Consider the following 22,402-nt stretch of genomic DNA (forward strand, 5'->3'; position numbering starts at 1 on the left):
TTTTAAAATGTCAGAATGACTATGCAGCCATTAACAAGAATGCACGTAAGCTCTAATGTATTAAGATGAAAGGCCACTTACCACATTTTATGTTAAAGAGTTAAGTTACAGAATACTGTATTAATGATATGTCACACAATTTAAAATATTCATATATTTATTATTAATTATACATGCATAGAAAAACTCTGTTGGTCTTAATTACCTTTATGGAGAAGGTTTGGTGGGTGGAGACTCAGTAAGAAAATGAGGAAATTTTCAGTTTTCCAGTCTGTTTTTGTTCTGTATCAATTTTTCCATGTGTTTGTTTGCTTTGTTTTGTTTTTTCTTTTGCTGGCATATGTGTCTCTGTGTGTTTTACCAGTTTTACTGAAGTAGAGTTTACATACAACAAAATTCATCTCTACAAAGTGCACCACTCAATAGTTTTTAGTAAATTAACAGATTTGTGTCAGCTTTCCAGTTTTCATATACCTATGATGCTTAGTTCAGTTCAGTTCAGTCGCTTAAGTTGCATGTAATTTAAATTATTCTTAAGCGTCTATTTACCTCAAGAATAAACAGTAAGTATATTCAGATATTGCTTGGAATTGCCATTTTTGCCTCATGTTCTCTGCAGGACATGCCTTGCTCAATGTTATCATTCCTAAATATCCCAGCTGAAAAGCCTTTTAACTGTTAGGCTAAAAGATGCCCTCTCATCCTCATTGTCAAAAACTAGATCAAAGGATGTTTAGATAATCTTTCCTCCTACTATTTTCAATGGATTCATACATCCTGCCAAAATACTAGGACTGATACTAATATGCATTAAGTTTGGCCTAATCACATTCTTTTCTTTTTAGGCCTTTATAAATAAAAAACTATACAATACCTTTACCCCAAATTGATTAAAGCAGAATCCAAGAAAATGTTACTTACCAGTTCATACATGAAATCTGGATCTGAACTGTTTGCTAAGAGATCTGTGCTCATCAGAGTCTGTTCTGAAAAGGTGTGGCTTCGAAAGGCATCCCCAAAAGGCGGATCCATTCCGCTTACACTAGGCTACAACAGAGTGATTTTAATTTTGCAAAGTTAGCGACTGCTTCAAGGCCAGTTTATTACATACAAGACCCACCACCATACCTACTAAGTAATTATCTTCAGAACAATTTTGTGTTTTTTTCCTGCTTAACATTAAAATAACACTAAGATGCATTAAACATAAGAAAAGGAACAGAGTGGCAACTGTTAATAGTACCTAATTTCTAAAAACTAAAGTTTATTTAGCCCCCGGAGTCAGCACATAGTACCCTAATGAGTACTTTTATTTATTAGCCATATAACATGTCTTCAAATCCATCTCTAACACTAGCTGTTCTAACTCCACAAAGTAGAGGATCCCCTGCCATTTCCTGGAGTCAGCAGAGGTAGCAAGACAGTCTCACTCTACACTCCTCAATGAATTCAGTATCTTATTTCCCCAACAAGCGAAAGACCATTTGGGCATCTCTAGGTCCAAAAATGCCTGCAGGAATGTGATGGAGATAGGATGAGCCAAATATCAAAAAATCTGCTGAGTGAGGCCAGTAACTGGGACATGAACTCAGTACCCTTAATCTTGATCCCTAAGAAGGGTACAATTTCTATGACAAATAAGAAAGGGAGAAAATAAAAAGACTCGGCATCCAGAGTTAATGATCCTTCTTTTCTCTTCATCCCCCCTTTCCCATTTCAGTATCTGTACAAATCACTCCAGCGTGAAGTTCAGGCTAACACTCCTAAAAAGTGGCCCAAACAAGTCAAAGTCCTCACTTTGAAATCTAACTTGGATAAAGAAAGAAGATGGGAAAGAATAAAAATTCCCTCTTTACCTTTTTATTCTTTTCCAAATTACTGTCAAAACTTTAAAATGTATATTATAGTCTACTTGCTTATATTTCTCTATTCATATATTTTCTACCGAACACTGACTGACCCATTTTTACACTTTTTTTCATCATGTTTTTCTTTATGGGTATGTCCCATCTCAGGGATGGGTGGCTCAGTTGTAAAGAATCCGCCTACCAATGCAGAAGATGTGGGTCTGATCCTAGGGTCGGGAAGATCCCCTGGAAAAGGAAATGGCAACCCACTCCAGTATCCTTGCCTGGGAAATCCCATGGATGGAGGAGCCGGGAGGGCTACAATCTACGGTGTCGCAAACAGTCAGACACAACTTAGCGACTAAACAACTTCCCATCCCATTCTTTTGTTTCTAATTTTCTGCAACCTGTCAGGCTGCAAGCTCAAAGTAAGTGTTTTATGGACATACCTTCAAGTATTCAATAAACAGCAAATGAAGCTGTGAATGGGAAAGAACTTGGAACAGGTATCTGTAGTCCACCTGGTCTAGTGGTTGGGGTGAAGACAGGCCACCGGTCTACAAACCCCCTTTCTTCCTTCGCTGCCTACTGGACCAGCTCAGCAAGTTGTTGATTTCCTGTGCTCAAGGCATAGTTCTGCCTGGCCCCACATAAAGCCACCTTATCGTCCCTGCCCTCTCATTATTTCTAGGTTTTTCACCAGCACAAAAAGGGAAAGGATAAAAGCTAACCATTGGAGGGGGAAGGGAGGACGTTTGGACATGAAGAGCAGGGAATAGGAGGACTTCATTTATTCTTTCAGTGATTGCCTCAAACTAGTAATTACCATAACATAAATAAATAGTCATTCTTAGACATGTTTTGTGGGAGGTGTCTGTGTGTGTGTATCTGGGAGATATATATATATATATTATATAGGGGTAGGTTTGTGTATGTGTGAAAGAGACATTGCAGTCCCTCACTATTTCCTCCTAATTGAATCCAATGGTCATGAAGGGAGAGCAACAATGGGAAACAAGAAAATACAGGGGAATGAAATGGGCTTTCTGTAGCAGATTAATTTTCTAGGGAGTTGGTTTAGCCCCCATAAGTCAGCACTTCTGTCAACTTTTAACCAATTTTTTGTTCACATTGTTCCATGTGTCAAGCTCATTAAATTTCAAAGCTGTGGCAAAGGAAGTACATATATTCAAAACCAGCTGAAAGCAGAAGCAAAATGTCTTTAAAAAATAGTACAGAGTTGTATTAAGATTTAGAGAACTTACAGGACTAACTGCAGTGGGAAAATATAAAACTTTGCACCTAACTCTGTATGATTTACCTGAGGCATTTCCAAGCCCAGATCCTGTGAGTCTGATCCCAAACTTCTTTTTTTTCTTGTTTGTAAATTCCTTTCCAGCTTTACTTTTATTTCAAGACCAAAGATGATTTTCACAATAAACAGCAGGTTTCCCAGGATGCCTTCAATTCAACTGCTTGGATCACTTGTTTTTTCCCTTAATAATTCTGTGCGAATCTGTCAAACAACACAAAGTTACTTCACTGAAAATCACGCCACTAAAAAACAAGTTGACCTTTCAAAAAAGACATTAACAAAGAACACTTACCAGCATTGTGATTTTAATATTAAGAATGTGGCTGTTTTTAGTACCAACTATACTGAAATTCAACATCCGTCCCTTTGTTTCTATAATAGAGTCCTATTGAGAGTCAATAACCAATTGGCACCGTTAAAAAAGAAAAAACAAACATCAACAAAATTAACATAGGCCCATTTTTCCTGTGATCTGAAAATGCATTTTACTTAATGTTAAAATAAAGCTCCCATTCACTTTATGCTTTATATGAGAAAACATAATGTATCAACAATTTCATCTATTGTATAATCAATACTATTAAGTGAATCTACATTTTATATCCCTCATAAATCTACTAGAAGAACAATGAATACATAATCTAGAATTTATTTATTTTTTTTTTCCCTTTTATTTTATTTTTTTTTTTAACAGAGGAAAATTTATGCGTCGAACCTGGACTGGTCACTTATGATAATATACATGCTACAATTCCATTCTCCCCAATCATTCCACCTTCACCCTCTCCCACAGAGTGCCAAAGACTGTTCTAAATGCCTATGTCTCTTTTGCAGTCTCTTATACAGGGTTCAGGTATATAATATATCCTCTACATTAAATGGGCTTCCCTGGTAGCTCAGACAGTAAAGCAACTGCCTACAATGCGGGAGACCTGGGTTCGATCCCTGAGTTGGGAAGATCCCCTGGAGAAGGAAATGGCAACCCACTCCAGTATTCACGCCTGGAAAATACCATGGACCAAGGAGCCTGGTGGGCTACAGTTCATGGAGTTGAAGAGTCAGACACAACTGAGTGACTTCACTTCTACATTAAACAGGAGTTTCCCATGTGGCTCATTGGTAAAGAATCCACCTGCCAGAGGAGACACAGGTTCAATCCCTGTGTGGGGAAGATCCCCTGGAGAAGGAAATGGCAACCACTCCAGTATTCTTGCCTGGAAAATCCCATGGATGGGGGAGCCTGGTGGGCTATAGTCCATGGGGTCGCAGAGTTGGACATAACAGAGCACGCATGCACACACACTACATTAAATAAAATCACATTCAAAAAGGCATATGCAAATTATTGAGTTATAAGCGAAAGCTGTCCTTGAAGTAAGAATTATTCAAGTTCTGAATATGTGTATGTTGAGAGGGGAAACAGGAATAAGTACTATTTTGCAGAGTGGTTTCAAGGGTTAAACTAAATGACTTCAAATCACCTGGCAAAGGGTCTTGAATGCAGTAGAACCTGACAGGTTAGTTTCCTCTTCCCTCCTCTGTGAAGGCTTTAATCAAGAACTAAACAGCTATACCTACTTCATCATCTCTTCCTGGATAAGTGGTCCTCAAAGTGTGATCCCAGAACCAGGAGCATCAGTAGCAACCTGGAAATTAGTTACAAGTCCAATTCTTGGGCTAGATAATCCCATGGATGGAGGAGCCTGGTAGGCTGCAGTCCATGGGATCGCTATGAGTGGGACACGGCTGAGCGACTTCACTTTCACTTTTCACTTTCACACATTGGAGAAGGAAATGGCAACCCACTCCAGTGTTCTTGCCTGGAGAATCCCAGGGACAGGGGAGCCTGGTAGGCTGCCGTCTATGGGGTTGCACAGAGTCGGACACGACTGAAGTGACTTAGCAGCAGCCCAGATCCACTAAGGCAGAAACTGTGACAGTAGAGCCCAGGAAAGTGTTTTAACATGCCCTCAGGATGATTCTGCTCCTCCCTAAAATGTGAGAACCTCTGTTTTAAACTGAACTCCTTGCTCTCATCCAGTCTAGATGCAGTATCATTTCTTTGATGCAGAGTGCCAATTTAAGCTATGCTGCCCTGTGTAGTTAACACATTCTCTGGCCTAGAGCTTCACAGTGGTAAGTATCAACTTCAGAGACCTCTTGCTGAACAAATAAGTTGAGAGTCAACAAGGACTCAGTAACTGTTCTACTCAGTTGGATTAGTATTTAAATTGAATATCACCTGCATTTCAGAGATCTTTGTTGGGCTCTTCTCTCTAGCTGGATGTCATTCCCAGGGCACTGTTCTAGCCTAGGAAATACCTTCAAGTGCTCAACCTGGGCCTAGAAACAGCAGGAGCTATGCATCTCAATCCAGTGCTACAGTTTAAATGGACCAATGCCTGCTCGTGCCAAAGGCTAGTTCTGGCCCAAATGCCTTTTATGTGGCTTCATGCCTTGAACCTACTGCTTATATGCAGTCTCAGTCCTAACTCTTCTCCTGACTCCTGTGTGAAACAAGGTCAGCTGTCTTTTCCAGATCTATTACTTATATCCCCCTCCCCCCAAAATGCAAAGCATTCATGTGATGCATTCAACAAAGTGTACTAGTTAGAGTGTGTGTGTGTGTGTTAGCTGCTCAGTCGTGTCCAACTCTTCTGTGACCCCATGAACTGTAGTCCGCCAGTCTCCTCTGTCCATGGAATTCTCCAGGCAAGAATACTGGAGTGGGTTGCCATCCCCTTCTCAGGGGAATCTTCCTGATCCAGGGATCAAACCTAGGTCTCCTGCATTGCAGACAAATTCTTTACCATCTAATCCTGGTCTATAAGCTGGGTCTGGGAGAAAAGTTTGATACTCTTCTAAAACCTGAAAATTACCCTTTCTAGCAACAGGGTTAAAAGCTCAACAAGATGTTCAGTTCTCATCAAGATATATTTACTGGCATCTACCATAAACACTATGTACCAACAGTGTGGTTTGGCATTTGCTAAGACACCATGTACCAAGAGCGTGGTTTATCAGGGAAACACTGGACAAAAAAAAGGCTAAGTTCCAGTCACAGCTCTCACTTGAAAACTCTACAACATTGGGTAGGTCACTCTTTCTAAACTTCATTTTCCTCATCTCTAGAAAGTAATATTATTCCTGGCTACCAAATTTTCTAAGCCATAAAAAATCTTTTTTTTTTAACCATCTGAGCCACCATTTGTTGGGCTCTTTTACCATCTGAGCCACCAGGGAAGCTATAAAACTTCCATACAAATACAAATATTCATTTAAAATGTTATTTTAAACACATGGCAGCAGAACAAACTTGTCAATGCAGTTAGCAAAAACAGCACTTGTTTGGGAGACAAGAGGCTTGGATTCCAGTTTTGATTCCATAATTAAATAGGAGAGTGACCAAGATGTCAGAGTAGAAGGAACCTAAATTCACCATCTCTCATAAGCACACCAAAGTCACAACACTCTGCAGAACAAACACTGTTGAAAAAGACCGAAACCTACCAGAAAAGATCCTCAACAGCTAAAGACATAAAGACAGAAAACCACAATGAGATCAGTACAAGGAGCAGACTTGCTATATAATCAAATTCCTTATCCCTGAGATTGGCAAACCACAAACTGCAGAATGATTACATTACGGAGATTCCCCCACAGGAGTGAGAGTTTTAAGCCCCACATCAGGGACCCCAACCTTGGGATCTGGCACCAGGTAGAGGAGCCCCTAGAGCATTTAGCTTTGAAGGCCAGCAGAGCTTAATTGTAGAAGCTTCCCAGGGAAATAAAGATTTCACTCTTAAAGGATGCATTGCTGTTACTGTTGTTCAGTCACTCAGCCATGTCCAACTCTTTGCGACCCCATGGACTGCAGCACGCCAGGCTTCCCTGTCCATCACCAACTCCCAGAGCTTGCTCAAACCAGGTCCATTGAGTCGGTGATGCCATCCAACCATCTCATCCTCTGTCGTCTCCTTCTCCTCCTGCCTTCCGTCTTCCCCAGCATCAGGGTCTTTTCCACTGAGTCAGTTCTTTGCATCAGGTGGCCAAAGTATTGAAGCTTCAGCATCAGTCCTTCCAATGAGTATTTAGGATTGATTTCCTTTAGGATTGACAGGTTTGATCTCCTTGCAGTCCAAGGGATTTCTCAAGAGTCTACTCCAACACCACAGTTCAAAAGCATCAATTCTTTGGTGCTCAGCTTTCTTTTTGGTCTAACTCTCACATCTATACATGACTACTGGAAAAACCATAGCTGACTACATGGACCTTTGTCAGCAAAGTAAGGTCTCTGCTTTTTAATATGCTGTCTATGTTGGTCATAGCTTTTCTTCCAAAGAGCAAGTTTCTTTTAACTTCATGGCTGCAGTCACCATCTGCAGTGATTTTAGAGCCCAAGAAAATCAAATCTGTCCATTGTTTCCCCATCTACTATTTGCCATGAAGTGATGGGACCAGATGCCATGATCTTAGTTTTTTGAATGTTGAGTTTTAAGGGAGCTTTTTCACTGTCCTCTTTCACCTTCATCAAGAGGCTCTTTAGTTCCTCTTCACTTTCTGCCATAAGGGTGGTATCATCTGCATATCTGAGGTTGTTGATATTTCTCCCAGCAATCCAGTAGTAGAAAACTACTAGAGCTCATCCATGAATTTGGTAAAGTTACTGATACAAAATTAATTTACAGAAATCTGTTCCATTTCTAAATACTAACAAAGAAAAATCAAAAAGAGAAATTAAGGAAACAATTCCATTTATAATCATGTCAAAAAGAATTAAACACCTAGGAACAAGTCTACCTAAGGAGACAAAACACTGGTACTCCAAAAACTATAAAATGTTAGTGAAAGAAACTGAAGACGACACAGATGAAAAAGATATACCATGTTCCTGGACTAGAAAAATCAATATTATTTAAATGACCATACTACCAAAGGCAATCTACAGAATTCAAAGAAATCCCTATTGAATTCACAGAACTGGAACAGAAAAAAATTTTTTTAATCTGTATGGAAACACAAAATACCCTGAGTAGCCAAAATAATACTGAGAAAGAAGAATGGAGCTGGAGGAATCATACTCCTCAAGACTACTTTAAAGTCACAGTAATCAGAATAGGATGGCAGTGACACAAAAACAGACACATAGATCAATGGAACAGGATAGAAGGCCCAGAAATAAACCCACACCCTTATGGTCAGTTACTCTATAACAAAGAAGCCAAGGATAGACAATGAAGAAAAGACAGTCTCTAAGTGGTGCTGTGAAAACTACACACTTCATGTTAAATAATGAAATTAGAACATTCTCTAACACCATATACAAAATAAAACTCAAAATGGATTAAAGACCTAAATGTTAAGACCAGATATTACAAACTCCCTAGAGGAAAATATAGGCAGAACACTCTGACATAAATCACAGTGATGGGGGGGCGGGGGCGGGGAGGGATTCATCTCCTAGAGTAATGGAAATAAAAACAAAAACAGAATTTGCCTGTCGATGGAGGAGCTGCGAAAGAGCCTCTGGTTCGATACTTGGATTGGGAAGATCCCCTGGAAAAGGAAATGGCAACCCACTCCAGTATTCCCGTCTGGGAAATTCCATGGACAGAGGAGCCTGGCAGGCTACAGTCCATGGGGTCACAAAGACTCAAACACAACTGAATGACTGAGGGCACACTCACAACTAAATTTAAAAGCTTTTGCACAGCAAAGGAAACCATAAAAAAGACAACCGAGGAACTAGGAGAAAATATTGGGAAACAATACTATCAACAAAGGATTAATTTCCAAAATAAACAAACAGCTCATACAGCTTATTATCAAAAAACAAACAACCCAATCAAAAAATAGGCAGAAGATTTAAATGGACACTTCTCCAAAGAAAACATACGGCTAGCCAAGAAGCACATGAAAGATGCTCAGTGTCGCTAGTCATTAAAGAAATGCATATCAGAACTACAATTAAGTATCACTTCATGCCAGTCAGAATGTTCATCATTAGAAATATCTACAAACAATAAATACCAAAGAGGGTATGGAGAAAAAGGAACTCTCATATACTGCTGGTGGGAATGTAAACTGGTGTAACCATTATGGTGAATAGCATGGAGGTTCCTTAAAAAACTAAAAACAGAGTAATCATATGATCCTACAATCCCATTCTTGGGCACATATCTTGAGAAAACTCTAATTTGAAATATACATGCACCACAACATTCACTGCATCACTATTTACAGTAGTCAAGACATGAAGGCAACCTAAATGTCCACGGATAAGAGGAATGGATAAAGATGTGATATCAGTTCAGTTCAGTTCAGTCGCTCAGTCGTGTCCGACTCTCCGCGACCCCATGAATCACAGCACGCCAGGCCTCCCTGTCCATCACCAACTCCCGGAGTTCACTCAAACTCATGTCCACTGAGTCGGTCATGACTCATGTCCATCTCATTCTTGGTCGTCCCCTTCTCCTCCCGCCCCCAACCTTTCCTAGCATCAGAGTCTTTTCCAGTGAGTCAACTCGTCGCATGAGGTGGCCAAAGTATTGCAGTTTCAGCTTTAGCATCAGTCCTTCCAATGAACACCCAGGATTGATCTCCTTTAGAATGGACTGGTTGGATCTCCTTGCAGTACAAAGGGACTCTCAAGAGTCTTCTCCAACACCACAGTTCAAAAGCATCAATTCTTCGGCGATCAGGTTTCTTCACAGTCCAACTCTCACATCCATACATGACCACGGGAAAAACCATAGCCTTGACTAGACGGACCTTTGTTGGCAAAGTAATGTCTCTGCTTTTTAATAAATTATCAAGATTGGTCATAACTTTCCTAAAGATGTGATATACAATGGAATATTACTCAGCCGTAAAAAATAATGAAATGCTGACATCTGCAGCAACATCAATAGACTTAGAGATTATCATATTAAGTGAAGTATCCCAGATAGAGAAAGAAAAACTGTATGATATAGCTTATTTCTGGAATCCAAAGAATCTATACAAATGAGCTTATTTACAAAACAGAAATGAACTCACAGACATGGAAAACAGACTTTTGGTCACCAAAGGGAGGTGGGGAAGATGAATTAGGAGTCTGGGATTAACATATACACTATTAGATATAAAGTAGATAACCAACAAGGACCTACTGAAGAGCACAGGGAACCATGCTCAGTATTCATAATAACCTATAAGGGAAAGAACCTGAAAAAGAATACATACATACATATGTGTGCATAACTGAATCTCTTCGCTGTACACTTGAAACTAATAGAGTACTACACACTAACTATATTTGAATTTAAAAAAAACTAAACAGCCTTATGAGTTAGAATAAGTTGCTATTTCTTATCTCCCAGACTGAGGGATTACAATTATTCTCTCTTAACTATGTAATAGAGGTGTTATGAGAATTAAATGATATATTAAGATGTAGTAATGAAATAGATCTGAAAGGTGATTATTATCAATAGGCATATTTTGCCAATGCATTATTTTCTCCTACAGCTAGTCCAACTCAGAAACTCAACATCTGTGACAGCTGTTAGCAACAAGGCTGTATATTTTAAAGACACCAATTCCCAAAGATAGGGTATCCACTATGCAGAGAATGGAGCTCGTTCTCCTGGGATAAAGGTCTTTAGTTGCTCCTCCTAGTCTCTTCAGTTCAGTTCAGTTCAGTCGCTCAGTCGTGTCTGACTCTCCGCGACCCCATGAACCACAGCACGCCAGGCCTCCCTGTCCATCACCAACTCCCGGAGTTCACTCAGACTCATGTCCATCCAGTCAGTGATGCCATCCAGCCATCTCATTCTCTGTCGTCCCCGTCTCCTCCTACCCCCAATCCCTCCCAGCATCAGACTCTTTTCCAGTGAGTCAACTCATCACATGAGGTGGCCAAAGTATTGCAGTTTCAGCTTTAGCATCAGTCCTTCCAATGAAAACTCAGGATTGATCTCCTTTAGAATGGCCTGGTTGGATCTCCTTGCAGTCCAAGGGACTCTCAAGAGTCTTCTCCAGCACCACAGTTCAAAAGCATCAATTCTTCGGCGATCAGCTTTCTTCACAGTTCAACTCTCACATCCACACATGACCACGGGAAAAACCATAGCCTTGACTAGACAGACCTTTGTTGGCAAAGTAATGTCTCTGAGACAGCAGCAAACACGATGAGACATGGGTCAATTCTACCCGAAGCAGTAGGACCTTTACAGTGACAATAAACTTACCCAATCTCTAAAACTGATGACTCAAGCTCACAATACCAACTATCCTCATCCCCAACACTTTGCACCCATCTCACAGAAATGCTTGGCACTGTTCCAAACATCTACTGTGAAACAACCAAGAAGAGACAAACTCCCCACCCAAAGCTGCAAGAGAAAAAAAAAGAATAAGGGTTTCTACAGCAGTCTGCAAGAGAAAAAAAAAGAATAAGGGTTTCTACAGCAGTTACCATTAAACAGAATCTCCCATAATGACACACTGCTCCAAAACTATCTCCCATACCAAGGAGTCATATACAAAAATCACATTAGATGGCAAAGTAACACTGAGGAGGAAGGTGTAGTAACATGCTTCTGGGGGAAGCCTTCATACTTCTGTGGGCTCAAGAATATCCATATTCTACTCAAGTTTTTGATATTAAAGCATGTAAAAAATTAACAATCATTTCCAAATGTCTGACCTGAGGAATATTTGTTCCTAAGAATTTTAAATGGTTACTCAACAGAAGTGTTGTGAGGTTAGGAAAATATCATGTTTGTTACGCTGCCTTTAAAGTTTGTTACACTGAAACTTTAAGATGCTAGGTTCTAATACACATTATAAATCACCAATAGATGAACAGAGCAGATCTCATTTCTCAAACTTATTTGATCATAAAATCTTCCACCCTGCCCTCAAGCTGACCTCAAGGACTGGTGGTTAAGCCAGAAAGAAACAAAAACCCAACAATGACAGATAGGGGAAAGGCTAAATTAATTCCCCTAGTTATTACTTCCTCATTCACAGCTCTAGCTCACTAGTCCCCAATGCATTTTATGAGTCTTTCAAGAGAGAGAACTGTGGTCCATCAGAAATAATATTCACTAATAGATTTTCTGTATTTTGGCTCATTCAAGACTATTCAACAAGAGCTCCTAGGTGCAGAAGATACTTCAGTAACAAAGAACTACTTTTCTAAAGCATCATCCTAAAAGATAATGTTGTGAAAGTGCTGCACTCAATATGTCAGCAAATTTGGAAAACTCAGCAGTGGCCACAGGACTGGAAAAGGTCAGTTTTCATTCCAATCCCAAAGAAAGGCAATGCCAAAAAATGTTCAATTACCACACCATTGCACTCATCTCATATGCTAGCAAAGTAATGTTCAAAATTCTCCAAACAAGGCTTCCAACAGTACATGAAAGAAGAACTTCCAGATGTTCAAGCTGAATTTAGAAAACACAGAGGAACCAGAGATCAAATTGCCAACATCCACTGGATCATCAAAAAAGCAAGAAAGTTCCAGAAAAACATCTGTTTTATTGACAAAGCCTTTGACTGTGTGGATCACAACAAACTGTGGAAAATTCTGAAAGAGATGGGACTACCAGACCACCTGACCTGCCTCCTGAGAAATCTGCATGCAGGCCAAAAAGCAACAGTTAGAACCTGACATGGAACAATGGACTGGTTCCAGATTGGGAAAGAAGTACATCAAGGCTATATTGTCATCCTGCTTATTTAACTTCTATGCAGAGTACATCATGCGAAATACCAGGCTGGATGAAGTACAAGCTAGAATCAAGATTGCTGGGAGAAATATAAATAACCTCAGATATGCAGATGACATCACCCTTATGGCAGAAAGCGAAGAGGAAGTGAAGATCCTCTTGATGAAAGTGAAAGAGGAGAGTGAAAAAACTGGTTTAAAACACAACATTTAAAACACTAAGATCATGGCATCTGGTCCCATCACTTCATGGCAAATAGATGGGGAAACAATGGAAACAGTGACAAACTTTATTTTCTTGAGCTCCAAAATCACTGCAGATGGTGACTGCAGCCATGAAATTAAAAGACACTTGCTCCTTGGAAGAAAAGCTATGACCAACATAGACAGCATATTAAAAAGCAGAGACATTACTTCGCCGACAAAGGTCCATCTAGTCAAAGCTATGGTTTTTTCCAGTAATCATGTATGGATGTGAGTTGGGACCAAAAAGAAAGCTGAGCACCAAAGAATCTATGCTTTTCAACTGTGGTGTTGGAGAAGACTCTTGAGAGTCCCTTGGACTGCAAGGAGATCCAACCAGTCAATCCTAAAAGAAATGAGTCCTGAAAATTCATTGGAAGGAGTGATGCTGAAGCTGAAGCTCCAATATTTTGGTCACCTGATGCGAAGAACTGACTCATTGGAAAAGACTCTGATCCTGGGAAAGATTGAAGGCAGGAGGAGAAGAGGACGACAGAGGATGAGATGAGGGGATGACAGAGGATAGCATCACCTACTCAATGGACATGAGTTTGAGCAAGCTCTGGGAGTTAGTGATGGACAGGGAAGCCTGGCATGCTGCAGTCCATGGGTTCACAAAGAGTCGGACACGACTGGGCAACTGAGCTGACTTCTCTAAAGCAATGAGATGGGCCAAATGATTTATTTATAAGCAGCAATAGTACCACTTGAAGACAGTCACAGCTTCAATCACTTTCATAGCCCTCCCCTCCAGATCCTACCCTAAGTTTTTCTGGTTTTCTGTTTCAATATACGTTGAGGCTTACTTTGTTCATTAGGCAAAGTAAAGGGTCAAGCAGGGTAACAGGAAAGGTCAAAGGACTTTGTGTAAAGGTTCATCCTCGAGACTGCTCACAACACCAATCCAAACTTTAAAAGCCAAACCCCAAGAGCTGACTAGTGTTGACCCAGGCAGCTCACACATATCCAAGAGCTCCTAAATTGTGCCCCTTCCAAATCTGAGCGTTCCAGCTAATTCCTAAGAGTCCACATGTTAAAAAAAGTTGATATCAAGAAAAATATTGTTGTTTACTCACTAAGTCGCATCTGGCTCTTCACGACCCCATGGACAGTAGCCCACCAGGCTCCTCTGTCCATGGGATTTCCCAGGCAAGAATAATGGAGAGGGTTGCCATTTCCTTCTCCAGGCAAGAGAAATAAAAATTGCTTTCTAAATGAAAATCCCTATCAATAGGCCAATACTGTATATGATGGTTAGAGTCCCTAGAGGTCCCCTTCTATGTGGCACCAACTTAGGCCATGGCTCTTTTTCATTATCTTGAAGAAACTAGTTTCTCACAATGGTGACCAGCACGCCTGAATCATCAGAGTAGATGTTAAAACTTCTGATACACCCTCCAGAATGGTTAACAGTCAAATAATGGAAAATAACAAGTGTCGGTGAGGATATGGAAAAATCAGAAATGTCATGCACTGCTGATGGGAATGTAAAACAGCACAGCCAAGAAACAGTTTAATAATTCCTCAAAAAGTTAAACACAGAATTACTATCTGATCTGGTGATTCCACGTCTGGATACATACCCAAAGAAATCGAAAGCAGGAACTCAAACAGATACATGTATTCCCACATTCCCAGCAGCATTATTCACAGGAGCCAAAAGAAAGAAACAATCCAAGTCGTCATTAACAGACGAGAAGATAAATGAAATGTGGTACGTGAACACACTGGAACATTATTCAGTCATAAAAGGAATGCAGTTCTGATACATGCTACAACATGGATGAACTCTGCAAACAGCATACTAAGTGAAACAAATCAGACACACAAGACAAATATTATACAATCCCACTTAAATGAAGGACCAGAATAGGCAAATTCATGGAGACAGAAAGAAGAGAGGTTACCAGAGGCTGGGAGAGTTATTATTTACTGGGTAAAGAATTTCTGTTTGGGGTGATGAAAATATTCTAGATATTTCAGAACAGTGGTGATGGTTACACAAAATTGTCAACACACTTAATGCCACTGAATTATACACAATATGGTTTAAATGGTAAAATTAATGTTTATTTTACCACAGCCAAAATTTTATGATTATCATTATTCTGACTTGCCACATACAGCTTACGGGATCTTTGTTCCCTGACCAGGGATTGAACCTGTGCTTCCTGCAGTAGAAGCACAGAGTCCTAATGACTGGACTGCCAGGGAATTCCCCACTAGGAAAATTTTTTAAACAATGTTTGTGGTAAGAAAGGCCATCGCATTTATACTGTTATATAATTTATATATCATGGTTCATTTTGATCATTCCTAAATGCTGCTAGTTTATGTTCATCATTTCTTTCATGTGGCAGAGTTCTTGGGTTCTCTCTCTGTAGGTGGTAACCATCCTGACCCCTAATTTAAATAAATCATTTCCAATGCGATTTAATCCCCAAGATGAAAGATAGGGAAGGGGGAGAGAAAGGAAGGAAAGACCGCCACACATTCCATCCAAACTGCTATACTTCAAATGCCCCACTCAACAATTCTTTTCCTTTAGAAAACTACTTAGCAAGAGTTGAACAGAACAGACCTGCAGAGGCTTACTAAATCAAGCTGTGCTACCAGCCACCAAACCACTGAGGACGCAGAGGCTGATTTTGCGAGGGATTCATTGCAGAAAACATGGGGGCTGTGCTCTCCCGTCATCACATTGTGTAAATCCTATGAACCTGTCACTCCTTTCTACCCTTCAACAGCCGCTCTCTAGAGTCCAACATTTGGGAAACAAGCAAGTAAATTTCAAACTAGATGGTTATCCTAAATAGATGTTAATCCAGTCGGGATGTGATCCTCCGGTCATAACACCTTGTGAACTCCTCATCCCTGGGTCAGCCCAATAGTCTCCTTTTATTCTCACACTCAAAATTCTAAACTTAAGTAGGTAAATTGGGTTGGTCCCAACACTTTAATTAAAACCATGTTTTTCTGAGAATCCTGAGGAGCTACGAAAATATACTGAATCTCAAAAGTGATCCCTCCTCGGAATGCTATCTTAGAGAAAGACACAAGCCCTCTCAGAGAATTCCATTCCTTTCCAAAATCTTTGTTGCTGTTCAGTTGCTAAGTCATGTCTGACTCTTTGCAACCCCATGAACTGTAGCACACCAGGCTTCCCTGTCCTTTCCTATCTCCCAGAGTTTGCTCAGACTCATGGCCACTGAGTCAGTGATGCCATCCAACCATCTCATCCTGTCACTCCCCAAACTCTGGCTCAACGATAACCAGAGACAACACACAAGAGCTTATTTAAACCACTTTCGGAATCAAAGATTATTAAGGCAGGTTTCTTTCAGTGTGAGTCGAATGGGAAGAGTTTTATTTCTGAAAACCATCAACTATAAAATGCTACGATCTTTCTGCAGTCTTCAGTTCAGTTCAGTCGCTCAGTCGTGTCCGACTCTCCACGACCCCATGAATCACAGCACGCCAGGCCTCCCTGCCCATCACCAACTCTTGGAGTTCACTCAAACTCATATCCATCAAGTTGGTGATGCCATCCAGCCATCTCATTCTCTGTGGTCCCCTTCTCCTCCCGCCCCCAACCTTTCCCAGCATCAGAGTCTTTTCCAGTGAGTCAACTTGTCGCATGAGGTGGCCAAAGTATTGGAGTTTCAGTTCCAGCATCAGTCCTTCCAATGAACACCCAGGATTGATCTCCTCTAGAATTAGTATCAACTTAATCTTACAATCTCCCCCAAGTCCTCACTTACAATCCCACTTCACTAAGGGTCTCCAGCAGTGAGACTCTGGCTTTTCATGCCTTTGCTTATGTTTTTCCTCTTTCTCCTCCCAAATGCTTGCCTTTTCTATCAGAGACTGTAAAATCTTTAAGAATGACTATTATATCTCATGTCTACTACTGCAGTATCAAGAGTAATGCTTTGCCAAGCACAAGCATCCAGACAAGAGTTCCATGAATAGGAAATCTCCTAAGACCGTAGGTCATTCTAGATAAGGAGTCAGAGGTGTGTCATTCTTCATACAGAAAGATGACATTACAAAGAAGTCATTCAATATATATTTATTAAGCATCTTTCACGCGCTCCGAAGTATCTTGAACAAGCTTCTACAAGCTTGTTAATTTGAGTCTTGAACCACTCCTGATTTTTTTTTTTTAATTTCCAGGAAGAGTACTGTTCAAATTTCAGTCAATTTTAAAGATATTAAATAATTTTTGTCTAGGGAGAAGAGGATAGAGGAAACAGTAGGATCAAAACTTATTTAAACCAACTGAATCCAGGCACTAGACTACAACATGTTGCACTATTCTCTCTCCTTTGATTTCTCTCTCTCACACACACACATTTTTAACTAAGACAAATATTTCATTCAGGTTCAACACTGGAGTTTTAAAGAATCATTCACTTTCTGAGCTGTTCTGCAAAAATTTACAAAACATAAAAAGGAACAATACAACTAAAGGTAGCAGCACAAAAATAGCAGTGCATGAGAGAGCACACTTGAGCCATCCAGCAATATTTCAGGGAAACATCCACTTGGGGCTGACCCTAATAGCTCCAGTATTCTTGTAATCAGAGATCTGGGCCCTTCCTCAAAATTTATTGTCTCCTCACTCCTTTCTCAGAGTTGATGCTTTTCAAAAGTAACATGAATGTATATATACTAAAGACTATTTTTAAATTCCCTTCAAATTCCTTCCTAGTGTAAAATGGGTTATTATATGCCACTGGCTCAGGACTATAAAGGTACAGGGGTTATGGCCCAAGGGCTACAGAGGTTGTGAATACAGTTTTGCAGTCTTTCTCTCTACATTCTCTCTACCTCTCTGGCTCCACTACTCCTAAAAGGGCTTCCCTGGTAGCTCAGCAGTGAAGAATCTACTTGCCAAGCAAGAGATGTGGGTTCAATCCCTGGGAAGATTCCCTGGAGAAGGAAATGGCAACCCATTCCAGTATTCTTGCCTGGGAAATCCCTTGGACACAGGAGCCTGGCAAGCTACAGTTCATGGAATTGCAAAAGAGTCCCACACGACTGAGTGACTAAATAATCACAACAAAATGAGAAGCAAACTCTAGATTCAAGATACAAAGTTCTGCTTTAAAACTGAGTATTTGGGATTTTGTTCCACATTCTCACCTGTCTTATCTGTAAATACAAGAGTTCCCCAGGGATATTGTGATTCACGATAATATGTAAAGAATCTAACCCTGGCACAAAACAGACACTTAATAAATGGTGGCTATTTTTTGTTTTCTGATTCCTTCCTTAATATAAGATGTTCCTCGGATGTGGCTGCTACTGAATATACAAACCTAAATTCAACATGGAATCCTAACTTGAATTCCAAACTTAATGATTACAAACCCAACTGCCTGAAACTAGGGTGAATACAGGATATGCAGGCAACACAGGTCATTTAACACCCTCACTCCCGCTTTATGAGGGTGAAATGTTCATTATGCTGGTTTAATCAGCACAACAATCTTTGGATTCACAAAGTAGTTCATAAAGTTGCAAACTAGTCATCTCTGTACACAATAAAGAACTGGAGAAAAAATTACAAGGAAAAGGGCTTCTTCTGAGAGATTACTGCTCTTATTCTTCAAAGAATCACATAAAATTTACCTCTTCTTATAGTCATTTATACTGGCTTCACCAAAGAGTCTGAGTAACTTGAGGGAATAGATTTATACAAAACTTATCTTTGTACTTAAAACACCTTACACAGTTTCTGAAGAACACACACACACACGCATACAGTTTAATCTACACTATACTTGTCTCAACAAGGTTCAGAATAAATCAAAACAAAGGAGGTAGACTATCCCAACTGCTGAGAAAACATAGCTCTGAATAGAATCAGCAGCTAACAGAAGAGAAATTCAAAGAGTAACCAGAACCTGGTCCCATTCTTCCATTAGACACTCGTAATTCTTACATCCCTCCAAGGAGAGTAAAGAATAAAATTTGTTTACAGTAACTTAATAGTTTTTAACTTGGGAGTTTGGGAAACCAGTAAGTTATTGTCCTAAGGTATAAAACAAGGTAACAAGAACAGAATAAGTTCACTCTACTAAGAGTATATACAATTTAAAACAAGAGATGAAAACTGAAGTTGTTTCTTTCTTTGTTCATTTTTGTTTGGTTGTGTGGCTTGTAGGTTCTTAGTTCCCCAACCAGGGATTGAACCTGGATGTTGACAGTGAAAGTACTGAAACCTAACCATTGGACTACTGGGGAATTTCCAAAAAACTGAAAATTTAAAGCAAAGTTCTCAAACTGAATTGCAGCCATAAATCAATGCCTACCTATGGATTTTGTTCAGCTGACACAGTAGTGTTTATAAAAAGTTAAATTTTAACTGTCAGAACTTAAATTGGAAATTTCATATAAAATTTCTGTATCCTGTAATCAAATACCACTCTCTTGAGGGGGAAAAACAAACCTGACAACACTGGGTACATACTCCCAGCAAGAACACCTGAACTGGAGTTGAGAGCCATCACTTGACCTTGGCCTGTGCTTTCCTGCTTGCTCCAGGCACCATCCAGTCCTATTTTACAGGTGGAAAATCTTCAAGATTCTCAAAACGACATGCATGCATACTAAGTTGCTTCAGTCATGTCCAACTGTAAGGGACCCCATGGACTGTACCCTGCCAGATTCTGCTGTCCATGGGGATTCTCCAGGCAAGAATACTGGAGTGGGTTGCCATGCCCTCCTCCATGGGATCTTCCTGGCCCACAGATCAAACCCACATCTCTAATGTCTCCTGCACTGGCAGGTGGCTTCTTTACCACTAGGTGCCACCTGGGAAACCCCTCAAAACCACAGCTGGCAAAAAGCCTATTTGTTGAGTACAGCTAACTCCAGGACTTTCTTAAGGTCTTAATCATTTCGCAACTCTACCTCTAGGTGAAAGGTAATGTGAAAACAGGTATTTCAAAGAACTATACAGGAATGTCTATAGCATCTTTATTCACAATAACCTAAAGTCTGAAAGCAGCCAAAATATCCATCGACTGGTAAATGGATAGACTGTGGTACATCCATATGATAACAAGTACTCAGCTGATACTTGAAACAACGTGAATAAATCTCAGAAGCATTATGTTAGGTAAAAGCAGTCAGACTCGTAAGACAACAGATTCTATGTACTTATATGAAATTACAGAAAAGAAAAAAATGTGGTGACAGCAAGTAAATAGTAATTGCGGCCAGTGTGAAGAGGGGCATGAGGGAACTTTCTGTGGTGATGGAAATATTCCACATCATGACTGTAGAGGAGGTTAAATAACTGCACACATTTGTCAAAACTAAAAATTGAGTGAATTTATAAAACCTGTACCTCAATAAAGCTAGTTCTAAAAAGAGGCATTCAAAAAATACTATAAAACTAGAGAGAAGAGTACTACTATCTCTACCTGGGAAAGTTTGGAAAAATTTCAGGAAAAGGTGAGATTTGAATTTGGTCTCATCACAGAACAAGTTTAAGGCACATAAGAAGTAAAAAACACAAAACATAAATAGCAATATTCTGCACTGTAGCGTATGAGAAGAGGCATCTCTGAATACAAAGGAAAAATGCTTCAAAAAAGGAAGTTCACAGAAATGAATAATTAGTACCTAGATAAGCATCAAAGGCAAGTTGATCACACAAGATTTCCCAGGAGGGAATCAACTCAGACATTTATTGCTGTTTATATGCAAAATTAACAGTACTGTGAAAGAATTTTTGTTTTCTTTTCAAACAAAACAAAAAGAAAAGGAAGACTCTAGAAAAGGAAAAGAATCCTAAAGAGAGTAAAGGAAGGGATGGAGGCGAAATAAAGGTCAGGGACACACTGCGTCAGAATCAAAGGTACCTGGTGCCCACAGATGAGAAAACAGAAAAAGGGAGGCATGTCAGACCTTGATGAGGGGCTAAAAGAAAACTAAAAACTAGGGAAGAAGAGACCAACCAAGTCAGAGCGAAGGAGAAAAGAGAACAGAGACCTGACAGTGCAAAGCAGACCCAGGAGAACTAGAGGACAAGGAAAAGGACCAAAGTTCTTTCCTCCTGAATCTCACAAAGTAGCCCCTTCCTCTTCTCTCTGCCTCTGCCTTAGCTGAAGTCTTCTCATACCCAACCCCACTTCATACATCTTGTACACCCTTCAGACTTCCCTGATTTCTTTCACCAGTCTTCAAATCCCAGTTTAAATGCCATCTTGTCTGGGAAGCTTTTCCAGGCAGAATCCACATTGTTCTAAACACCATAATGTTGAACTGTAATATCTGTCTCCTCTACTAGTCTATGAGCAACTCCAGCAGAGGATTCAGTAGCGAGGATGAAAATCTTTTACTAAAGAGCAGTTTGGAAAACTATAAAATCCACTTAGTCTTCTACAACGATTCCCAGGTGATTAAGTGGTAAAGAATCTGCCTGCCAAGCAGGAGATGCAGGTATGATCCCTGGGTCAGGAAGATCCCCTGGAGTAGAAGATGGCAACCCACTCCAGTATTCTTGCCTGGAGAATAGATGGACAGAGGAGCCTGGCAGGCCACAGTCCACGGAGTCACAAAGAGTAGGACACGACTTTGTGATTAAACTAATAAGTCTTCCACAACAAGTCTTAAAGCAGGATGCTCGAAGCTTTTCTGTTTAAAGGGTACAGTGAGGGAATCCCCTGGTGTTCCAGGAGTTAGGACTTGGTGCTTTCACTGCCAAGGGCCCCGGTACAATCTGCAGTCAGGGAACTAAGATCCTACAAGCCACACAGTACAGCCAAAGAAAGGAGTACAGTGTATCTTTCAAACAAGAGTACATCTACCTTACTGCCAGTGTCCCCCTATATGGTCAAAGGGCATGTTTAAGTTTTGTTTCCATTTCTCAGTGAATAGCACATATAAAACAGAAGGAAAATTGTACCAGGAATGGCGTATAGCCGTCAAAGTAGGAAATTTATCTACAAAATAAAAGGAGGGGGGGGACTTCAATTTCCCAAAACATTACTTGGAAGAAAGTGTTAAGTGTGACACAAGGAATCTGAAGGACAAAAAACAGCAAGCTCATGATGCTCTCACGAGAAACTTGTCAATGTCAACAATACCCAAAGATAAGTAACTGAAAACATGACTTTGTAACAAACATGTAAATATGGTTTGGGTGTTGTCAAAAGGACAGAATGACAGGATGATTAGAGTTGCTGGAAATTAGTGAGGAGATGAGTAGTTCAGAAGGCTGCTGGGGGTGAAGACTTTCAACACAAATTTTGGAAGAAATGT

General features: G+C 40.1%; 1 protein-coding gene across 3 annotated transcripts in view; it reads right to left on the bottom strand.

The window, feature by feature from the left end:
- Positions 1-22,402, bottom strand: part of CREBRF (CREB3 regulatory factor) — a 66,312-nt gene that overhangs the window by 38,943 nt on the left and 4,967 nt on the right. For all 3 annotated transcript variants that reach the window (XM_088827763.1, XM_088827762.1, XM_088827764.1), the window contains exons 2-3: positions 3,169-3,363; positions 922-1,047 (exon numbers count right to left, since the gene is read on the bottom strand). In XM_088827763.1, the coding sequence (XP_088683889.1) occupies positions 922-1,047; positions 3,169-3,177 (135 nt within the window). In that variant the 5' untranslated portion in view covers positions 3,178-3,363. The remainder of the gene's footprint in view (positions 1-921; positions 1,048-3,168; positions 3,364-22,402) is intronic.

The sequence above is a fragment of the Moschus berezovskii genome, chromosome 18 (genome assembly GCF_049115385.1).
Source record: "Moschus berezovskii isolate FMDL1 chromosome 18, NW_MosBer_1.0, whole genome shotgun sequence".
NCBI lineage: Eukaryota > Metazoa > Chordata > Mammalia > Artiodactyla > Moschidae > Moschus > Moschus berezovskii.